General features: G+C 42.8%; 1 protein-coding gene across 1 annotated transcript; it reads left to right on the forward strand.

The window, feature by feature from the left end:
- Nucleotides 1-1465: 1465 nt before the first annotated feature.
- Nucleotides 1466-3401, forward strand: LOC121270353 (zinc finger protein 239-like; the record flags this gene model as incomplete). Its single annotated transcript, XM_041175644.1, has 1 exon — nt 1466-3401. A coding segment is annotated over one exon (963 nt), but the record flags the coding sequence as incomplete, so codon positions are not given.
- Nucleotides 3402-11064: the final 7663 nt, after the last annotated feature.

The raw sequence follows: 11064 nt of genomic DNA on the forward strand, positions 1-11064 counted from the left end.
TCTATCCTGTACCTAGAGTGAAGACTTTTGTAAGTTCCTTGTATCTCTCAACTCCCCAATATCTCAAGGAACTTATCTCAAGGATTTAAGTGCTACCCGTGATCTAGCCTCCATAACTCTCTGGGGTAGAGAATTCCAGGTGTTCATTACTCTCTGAGAGAAGAAATTTCTTCACACCTCAGTTTTAAATGAGTGCCCCCTTATTTTGTAACTATGTCTCCTAGTTCGAGATTCCCCCACTAGAGGAAACATCTTCTCAACATCTGCCCTGTCAAGCCCCCTCAGAATCTTGTATGTTTGAATAAGATCATTCTTCTGAACTCCAAGAATACAGGCCTAACCTGTTTAGCCATTCTTGATAAATCAACTTCTTCATCCCAGGAATCAGCCTAGTGAATCTCTTTTGAACTGCCTCCAATGCCAGTGTATCCTTTCTTAAATACAGGGACCAAAACAGTGTTCAAGATGCGATCTCACCAACACCCTGTACAATTGTAACAAGACTTCCCTATTTTTAAACTCCAATCCCCAAGCAATACAAGGCCAAAATTCCATTTGCCTTCTTAATTACTTGTTTCACCTGCATGCTAACTTTTTATGCTGCATGCCCAGATCCCTCTGTGATGCACATTTTTGCAGCATCTCTCTATTTAAGTAATAGTCTGCCTTTTGATTCTTCCTACCAATATGCATGACCTCACACTTTCCTACATTAAACTCCATCTGCCAAGTTTTTGCCAACTCACTCAACCTGTCTGTATCCCCTTGCAGGTTCCTTATGTCCTCATCACAACATGCCCTCCCACCTATTTTTGTATTGTCAGCAAATTTGGATACATTACACTCTGCCCCCTCCTCCAAATCATTAATATAGTTAGTAAATAATTGAGATCCTTGGACAGATCCTTGTAGCACTCCACTCGTTACATATTTCCAACCTGAAAAAGACCCTACTCTCTGTCTTCTGTGTGTTAACCAATCCTCAATCCATTCTAATACATTACCCCCAATACCGTGAGCTCCTATCTTGTGCAATAACCTTTTATGTGGCACCTTATCGAATAGAAACTAGAATTCCCTGATCTGAATTTCTATCCTGTACTTAGAGTGATGACTTTTGTAAATTCCTTTTACAAGGTATTAGAAGGGGAGGATTTACAGACAGAATACTTAAACCAAACATCACATCAAGAAATGACAGGGTAACTTTTTTTCATCAACTCGTGAATGCCATCATCTCTGAATGTGGAAGGAGAAATGTTTGTCTGTTCTGTCTGTGGGAAAAGATTTCAAACATTAGCTTGACTGGAAAAGCACCGAGACACATACACACACACCCTGAGTGAGAGTGTTCCAGTGAACTGACTCTGGAAAGAGCTTTACACAGCCTAAAAAAGCATCTCACCATTCACACTGGGGAGAAACTGTACACGTGTTCTGTGTGTGTGGGTGAGGATTGAACTGATCATCAAACCTGGAGAGAGACAGGGACACCCGCACAACGGAAAAACCGTGGAAATGTGAAGACTGTGGGAAAGAATTCCATTATCCATCTCAGCTGGAAAACCATCAATGCAGCCACAGTGGGAAGAGGCCGTTCACCTGCTCCGAGTGTGGGAAGGGATTCACACAGTCATACCAGCTGCTGACACATCAGCGAGTTCACACTGGGGAGAGGCCATTCACCTGCCCTGTATGTGGGAAAGGATTCACTAGGTCTTCTGATGTGCTAAAGCACCAGCGAATTCACACTGGGGATAGGCCATTCACCTGCTCCAGGTGTGGGAAGGGATTCACTCAGTTATCGAACCTGCTGAGACACCAGCAAGTTCACACTGGTGAGAGACCATTCCTCTGCTCTGAGTGTGGGAAAGCATTCACTCAGCTATCCAGCCTGCTGACACACCAGCGTGTTCACACTGGGGAGAGGCCGTTCACCTGCCCTGTATGCGGGAAAGGATTCACTAGATCCTCTGACCTGCTGAAGCACCAGCGAATTCACACTGAGGAGAGGCCGTTCAGCTGTACTTCCTGTGGAAAGAGGTTCAGGTCTTCATCTAACCTTATTGTACACCAGCGAGTTCACACAGGGGAGAGACCGTTCATCTGCTCCAAGTGTGGGAAGGGATTCACCCAGTTACCCACCCTCCTACGTCACCAGCATGTTCACACTGGGGAGAGACCGTTTACCTGCTCTGAGTGTGGGAAGGGATTCACTCAGTTATCCCACCTGCGAACACACCAGCGAGTTCACTCTGGGGAGAGGCCATTCACCTGCTCTCAGTGTGGGAAAGGATTCAGTGGGTCCTCTAACCTGTTGAAGCATCAGCGAATTCACACTGGAGAGAGGCCGTTCACCTGCTCCGAATGTGGGAAGAAATTTATTCAGTTATCCAAACTACGAAGACACCAGCAAGTTCATAAGTGACTGCAGGGGATGAATTCTGCTGTTATTGCTGCTGTTAATCACATCCAGGACTGAACCATGTTCATTCTGACAGTTGGGGTTTGTTTCTGCTGATGTTTATAATCCCTGTAACTGGGCTGGAGTTTAACATTTTGGATCTATCGCTAATTTTGTTCTCGAGGCTGCAGTGTCCCTTTAAGAAGCGCTGTCTCTGATCTTTCCCCATAATTCAGGAACTCTCATTGGAAGTTAATTTACAACAAGATTCTAGACTTTTATTTCAATCCTAAATTGATCTTTGGACAATTCAGTGTCTGAGAGGTTCCACTGATTAACATCTCCAATTAGAAAGTGCTGATTAATCCTTGCTGACAATTCTTACTGACTTGCACATTACTCACAGTGACACCTCCATTATCCAGCAGAATGAAGGGGAATGGGAATTGGTGGGGAATGTTACCCCTCCCGCTTGGTACAGAATGGAGACAAGTTCAATCCATATAACAGACTGGATGAAATCATCATCTAATAACATTATAAAATCTTCAGAAATTTATGGAATATTACAGAAATTGCTCACTGTCTCTCTTATGAAGAAAGCTTCCATAGCAGCTTGCTGGCTGACAAACACAGGACAGGCCTGTTATCTCTGCCAAGGACATGTCTCCAGCACAAGCCCTGAAACAAGACATTTCTCACCCTGATACAATTGGATCTCATGACACATATGTAAACCAACTGCCTGTGTAAAGGTTAAAACAGGCTCTCGAGAGCACAGACATCGTGATGTGATCCACATTGGCTTCAGCGCAACACCCACACTCTGGCTCACACCAGTTAACCGTTCAGAGGAGATTGTCACCACCAGCTACAGAGACCAGTTCTCACTCTGCATCATCCGTCCGTTTGTCCTCCGGGACCGGTAAACCGCTCTCATTTGTCACGGGTCGTGTGTTTTTCTATTTATAGCTTACGCATCATATTTAAACTGTTGCTTCTCAATAAATTACTCTAATTCACTTCTGAGCTTGACCCCCTTTTCAAGTAATCTGTGAATCTAAATCTTACAAGTGGTGTTAGGAGTGGGATCGGAGTCATCGAGATTATAGGCTTGAGAAGCAACAGTCTCAGTTAAACATGAATGGAAAAGTTCCTAAGTGAAGCCAGGAGTACACAATGGCATTGACACATTACAGGGGACGACTGATAGCTTTTGGAGGTGAACAGAGAGCTGGAGAATCTTTAAAGTCCGTGCATGAACTTTTGTTTGAACAAGGTGTATTTACGACATGTCAATAATTTAGATTGTGTGAGATGATCGGCAGGTGGGGAGGATGAATCTAAGTCGGCAGTTATCACATTTTAGTGGAAAGGTTTTGACATTTACTCTTGGTGGCAGCTCAAGGTTCGTGTTGCTGATTCTGAACATTCTAGTAGCTTTAGTACGTTATCTACAGTTTGTCATCAAGAAATTAGGAAAACAAGCTCGTCACTTAGAAATAGTGAGGTTCGTCAGAAATCAGTTATGAGAAATCAGTAAGGATATCCCCTTCTCAAGCTGGGGAGATCTGTAAGTATCACTTTCACAATAACCTTATAAAATCATCAGAAATGTATTGAATATCTGTTTCCCTCTCATGAAGAAATCTTCCTGGGTTGAGAAACAGAGGACAGTGAGGCCTGTTTCTCTGCCAAGGACATTCTCTGGCACAGACCCTGAAACAAGACAAGCTTGATAGGGTGGGGGAACTCATGACCTATATGTAAACCAACTGTCTGTGTAAAGGGTGTCCCAGCAAGTGATGAGTGACAAAAATACTTCATGGACTTCCAATGGAAATAGGAGGGGTTACCTTGAATATCTGTCCCTTGCTAATGGACAATTGAATAAGTGATTGATGTAAGGCCCCCAGAAATAAGGTACCTAAACTGGCTTTCAAGAGAGTAAGTAACATCAGAGAGTGAAGAGCTTCTTGAAGTAATCCATCCATTGCTCGGCTTCACTGGAAGTGTGAGAGACAAGATTGTAGATGCGGCCTAATGTACAATGAATGATGAGTTCAATAGTGGAAAGTTCCACTTAAGCCCCTGAACTAACAGACAGAGAGTCTGCCATGGTCACTGAATGCGCTCTGCACATGTGTGAACCCCGAACTTGTGCAGAGCGATCAGTCCAAATCACTTTGGAAAGTTTCTGTTGGATCTGCTTCCACCAGTCATTCAGACAATGTGTTCCAGATCATCAGAACTTTTTAAAAAATTCATTCATGAGATGTGGGTGTTGCTGGCTAGGCCAGTATTTATTGCCCATCCCTCAGTGCCCTTGTTCAGAGGGCATTTAAGAGTCATCCACATTGCTGTGGGTCTGGAGTCACATGTAAGCCAGCAGATTTCCTTCCCTGAAGGGCATTAGCAATCAGCAATAGTTTCATGGTCATCATTAGACTTTTAATTCCAGATTTTTTTAAATTGAATTCAAATTCCACCATCTGCTGTGGCGGGATTTGAACTCGTGTCCCTGGGTCTTTGGTCTAATGAAAATATCATTACGCCATCGCCTTCCTCGCTGAGTAAAATAACCTCTCCTCATCTCCATCCTGGATTCTTTGCAAATTATTTTAAATCCGTGTTCTGCGGTTACCAACCATCCTGCCAATGGAAACAATTTCTCCCTATGTAGATGAAAACTCCTCAAAAATGGCCACCCCTTTATTAAATCACTCCGTAACCTTTTCTGTTGTAAAGAGAACAATCCCAGCTTCTCCAGTCTGTCAACAGAACTGAAAACCTCTCATCCCTGATACTACTCTGGGGAATTTTCCCCACACCCTCTCCAAGGCCTTGACATCCTGATTAAAGATGCTTGTTAAAATCTGCCTCTCCAATCAAGGTTTTGTCCATTTACCCTAACATCACCCTCTGTGACTTGGTGTCAAGTTTTTCTTTATGAACCTCCTCTGAGGCATCTTGAGGTGCTCAGAATTGAACATAATATTTCAGCTGAGGAATCACCGATTGGTGATTTATAAAGATTCAGGATAACTTGCTTGCTTTTGTACTCCATGTCTCCATGAATAAACTGAGGACCCCATTAGCTTTTTATTAAACAGCTCGGTCACACTGTTTAAAATTGTACCATTCTTAATGTACCATACTCCTCATTCTTAATTTCAAAATACACCATTGACTGTGATTCACTTTGGGATGTTCTGAGGGTGTGAAAGGTGATAAATAAACACAAGAACTTTCTTTCTCTTCTACAGCTGATTTGAAGTTGTAGATTTTGCTTCAAAGATTAAATTAGGATTTATATTCAAAGTGAACTATTTAACTGCAGAAATAAAAACTTCAGCTGGGAGTCAGTGAATGAAGAGGAAAGATCCCAGGCAGCGGTTCTTCGAGGTACACTGCAGGCCTGACAGCTCAATCAGCTCCAGTCTCAGTTCAGGAGAGCTCAACAACTCAACATACTGTCCCACAGTGGAGTTCTCCTGGTGAAGTGGGACCAACATTCATGCTTTAACTAACACCAAAAAAAAATGGATTAATCGTGTGATTGTTGTTTGTGGAATCTTACTTTGCACAACCTGGCTGTCATGAAACAGAAACAACTTGTCTTTATCTGACATGTTTAATGTAATAAAACACCCCAAGGTGCTTCAGAAGAGGTTCATAAAGAAAAACTTGACACCAAGTCACAGAGGACGATGTTAGGGTAAATGGACAAAACACTAGATTAGAGAGGCAGATTTCAACAAGCATCTTTAATCAGGAGATAGAGCTGGAGGGGGTGGAGAGGTTTAGGGAGGGAATTTCAGAGGTTCACACATAGGCACGACCACCAATGGTGCAGTAATTAAAATCAGGGATGTTCAAGAGGCCAGAATGAGAGGAGTACAGATATCTCAGAGGGTGAGCAACTGGAGGTTACAGAGATAGGAAGGGATGAGGCCATGGAGGGATTTGTAAACAAGGATTTGAATTTTAAAATGGAGGCATTTCTTGACCAGGAGCCAATGTAGGTTAGAGAGCGCAGGGGTGATGATAAACAGGACTTAATGTAAGTAAGCACATGGTCAGCAGTTTTGGATGATCTCACATTTCCTTGTGGGGGTGGGGTCAGGAATGAGAGGCCGGTCAGGAATGTATTGGAATCTTCAAGTCTAAACGTAACATGGGTATGGATGAGGGTTTGAGCAGCAGATGAGCTGGGGGTGGGGTAGAGACAGGTAACGTTATGGAGATCGAAATACCTGGTGTTAGTGATGATGTGGGTATGTGGTCAGAAACTCATCTTAGGGTCAAACCTAACACCAAGATTGTGAACAGTGTGGTTCAGTCTCAGACAGTTCCCTGGGAGAGGGATAGAGTTGGTAGTTTGGGAACAGAATTTGTAGTGGCGACCAAAGACAATGGCTTTGGTCTTCACAATTTTTAATTGGAGAAAATTTCTGCTCATCCAGTACTGGATGTGTGATAAGCAGTTTGATAATTTAGTAACAGCGGAGGAATGGAGAGGGATGGTGGTGAGGTAGAGCTGGGCGTTGTCAGTGTACATGTGAAAACTAACACGCTGATTTTGGATGATGGCACCTCGTGGCAGCATGTAGATGAGAAATAGGAGGGGCCAAGGATAGATCCTTGGGGGACACCAAGTACAAGGACTTTGGAGAGGAAAGGAAGGTTGGAGATGTGTGGGGTGAGGTATTTTGTGAGGACTAACAGGGTAAGGGAGTGCATGATGAATGGTAGGATCCTCGGAAGTACAGAGGATCAGAGGGACCTTGGTGTGCGTGTCCATAGATCCTTGAAGGCAGCAGGACAAGTAGATAAGGTGGTTAAGAAGGCATATAGGACTATTATCGAGGCATTGAATATAAGAGCAGGGAGGTTATGATGGAGCTGTATAAAACAATAGTTAGGCCACAACTGGAGTACTGTGTGCAGTTCTGGTCACCACATCATAAGACGTAGGAGCAGAAGTAGGCCATTTGGCCCATCGAGTCTGCTCCTCCATTCAATGAGATCATGGGCTGATCTGATAATCCTCAACTCCATTTTCCTGCCTTTTACCCATAACCCTTGATTCCCTTACTGATTAAAAATCTGTCTATCTAAGCCTTGAATATACTTAACGGTCCAGCGTATAAAGCCGTCTGCTGTGAAGAATTCCACAGATTGACTACCCTCAGAGAGAAGAAATTCCTCCTTAACTCTGTTTTAAGTGGGCACCCCCTTACTCTGTGATTATGCCCTCTGGTCTTAGACTCTCTCACAAGGGGAAATAACTTCTCAGCATCTACTCTGTCAAGCTCCCTGAGAATTTTATGTTTCAATAAGGCCACCTCTCATTCTTCGAAACTCCAATAAGTACAGGCCCAACCTACTCTCACCTCTCCTCATAAGAAAATCCCTCCATACCCGGGATCAACCTCGTGAACTTCTCTGGACTGCCTCCAATGCCAGTATATCTTTCCATAGACAAGGGGAACACAATTGTTCACAATATTCTCGGTGTGGTCTAACTAGTGCCTTGTATAGTTTTAGCAAGACTTCCCTATTTTTATACTCCATTCCCTTTGAAATGAAGGTCAACATTCCATTTGCCTTCCCTATTACCTGTTGAACTTGTCTGTTAGCTTTTTGGGATTCATGCAAGAGGATCCCTAAATCCCTCTGCTGCAGGTTTCTTCAGTCTTTCTCCATTTAAATAATATTCAGCTCCTCTATTCTTCCTGGCATTATATTCCATCTGCCAAGTTGCCCACTTACTTAACCTGTGTATATCCCTCTGTAGACTCCTTGCATCATCCTTACTACTTGCCTTCCCACCATCTGCAAATTTGACAATAGTACATTAACTTCTCTCATCCAAGTCATTAATATATGATGTAAATAATTGAGGCCCCAGCACTGATCCCTGTGGTACTCCGCTAGTTACAGGTTGTCAACCTGAAAATGCACCCGTATCCCAACTCTCTGTCTTATATTAGTTAGCCAATCCTCTATCCATGCTAATAAACTACCTCCAACACCATGGGCTCTTATTAAGTAGCCTTATGTGCGGTACCTTATCAAATGCCTTTTAGAAATCTGAATATATTACATCTAGTAGTTCCCCTTTATCTCTCCTGCTTGTTACCTTCTCAAAGAATTCTAATAAATTTGTTAGGCATGATTTCCCCTTCATGAAGCCATGGTGACTCTGACTAGATTATGTAGTTCTAAATGCTCTATTACATCCTTTATAATAGACCCCAATGACAGAGTTAAGCTAACTGGCCTATAGTTACCTGTTTTTTGTCTCCCTCTCTTTTTGAATAAGGGTGTTACACTGGCAGTTTTCCAATCCTCTGGGACTTTTCCAAAATCTAAGGATATTTGGAAGATTACTACCAGTGCATCTACTATCAATGTAACTACTTCCTTTAATATCCTAGGTGCAACCAATCAGGTCCACGGGTTTTATTAGCCTTTAGCCCCACTAGTTTCCCTCGCATTTTTTCTCATGATAATTATTGTATTTATTTCCTCCCCTCTATTTAGTATTTTTGGAATTTTATTAGTGTCTTCTACCATGAAGACTGATGTAAAGTATTTATTCAACTCCTCTGCCATTTCCTGGTTCCCCATTATTATTTTCACAGCCTCATTCTCTAAGGAGCCTATGTTCACTTTGGCCTTTCCCTTCCTTTTCATATATTTAAAGAAGCTCTTATTGTCTATTTTTATATTACTTGCTAGTTTACTCTCAAAGTTTATTTTCTCCCCTTTTTTTGGTCATCTTTTGTTGGTTTTTAAAACTTACCAATCTTCTGGCTTACCACTAATCATTGCCACATTATATATTCCATGTCCACTCCAGCCAACTCTGCTCTCATTCCATTGTAATTACTCTTATTTAAGTTTAGCACAGTTGTTTCTGAGCCAGGTATCTCAGTGTCAAACTGAATGCTAAATTCTACCATATTTTGGTCACTGTTTCCTAGGTGATCCTTTACTTTGAGGTCATTTATTAAACCTGCCTTGTTACACATTACCAGATCCAAAAGCCTGATCCCTGGTTGGATTCACAACATATTGTTCTAAGAAACTGTCATGAATACACTCTATGAATTCTTGCTCATATCTACCTTTACCATTTTGGTTTTTCCAATCTACATGAAGATTAAAGTCACCCATGATTAATGTACTGCCTTTTTTACATGCCTTCATTATCTCCTGATTTATTTTCTGTCCTACAGCATAGCTACTGTCAGGGGGCCTATGGTCTACTCCCACCAGTGTCTTCTTCCCCTTGTTATTTCTTACCTCCACCCATACAGATTCTACATCTTGACCTATAAGGACGTGATTGCACTGGAGAGGGGGCAGAGGAGATTCACCACTGTGTTGCCTGGGTTGGAGCACTTCAGCTACGAAGACAGACTAGATAGGCTGGGGTTGTTTTCCTTAGAGCAGAGAATGCTGAGGGGGTGGGGGGGGGGGGTGGGGTGGCGGTGGACCTGATTGAGATGTACAAGATTATGAGGGGCATAGATAAGGTAGATAGGAGGGAACTTTTCCCCTTAGTGGAGGGGTCAATAACCATAGATTTAAGGTAAGGGGCAGGAGGTTTAGAAGGGATTTGAGGAATTTTTTTTTTACCCAGAGGGTGGGGGGTAATTGGAACTCACTGCCTGAAAGAGTGGTAGAGCCGGGAATCCTCACAACATTGAAGAAGTATTTAGATGAACACTTGAAATGCCAAAGTATACAGGGCGACAGTCCAAGTGCTGGAAAATGAGATGAGAATAGATAGGAGCTTGATGACCGGACCAGACACAATGGGCTAAAGGGCCTCTTTCTGTGCTGTAAAACTCGATGACTCTCTGGGGCGGTAGTTTGCAAAGGTTGCTTTTTTCAGGATGGGTGATGATGGTGGGTTTAAAGCTGAGAGGGACAGTACCAAAAGAGAAAGAAAATGATTGACAATATCAGCTAAAATGGAGAAGTTGGATAGTCCGCAGTTTAATGAGCATAAGGTTAAGGGAGCAGAAGGTGGGTCTAATGGTCAAAATGAGCACAGAGAGAGCATGAGGAGAGATGGGAGAGAAACTGGAGAGAGATGCGAGTTCAGGGCAGATTTTTAGAGACAGTTTGTCCCCGTGGGCTAGAGGAAAGGAGGGAAGCAGCTGATCAGAATCTCAGTGACAAAGAAACTCCATGAGCTCTTCACACTTGTTGTTGGAGGTGAGGATGGAAGAGACAGGGAGAGCCCTTCACAAGGAACTGATTTGTGTTTGAGATAATAAAAATATTTGACACAGTGTATTTCACACAAAGCTGATGTATTTGACTTTTATTCAGAATGTTATACCCGATAACTGGGATAACATCAACAGAAAGAGACCTCAATGAACATGGTTCAACCCTGGATGTGACCAACAGCAAAATCCAATCACTGTAGTTACTTGTGAACTCGCTGGTATCTCAGTAGATGGGATGACTGAGTGAATCCCTTCCCACACATGGAGCACTTAAATGCCCTTTCCCCACTGTGAATGCGCTGATGGACAGTGAGTTTAGATGAACGCCTGAACCCAGTCCCACAGTGAGAGCAACTGAACAGTCTCTCATCGGTGTGAATATGTTGATGGAACATCAGTTCCTTAGAT

The sequence above is a fragment of the Carcharodon carcharias genome, chromosome 27 (assembly GCF_017639515.1).
Source record: "Carcharodon carcharias isolate sCarCar2 chromosome 27, sCarCar2.pri, whole genome shotgun sequence".
Classification (NCBI taxonomy): Eukaryota; Metazoa; Chordata; class Chondrichthyes; order Lamniformes; family Lamnidae; genus Carcharodon; species Carcharodon carcharias.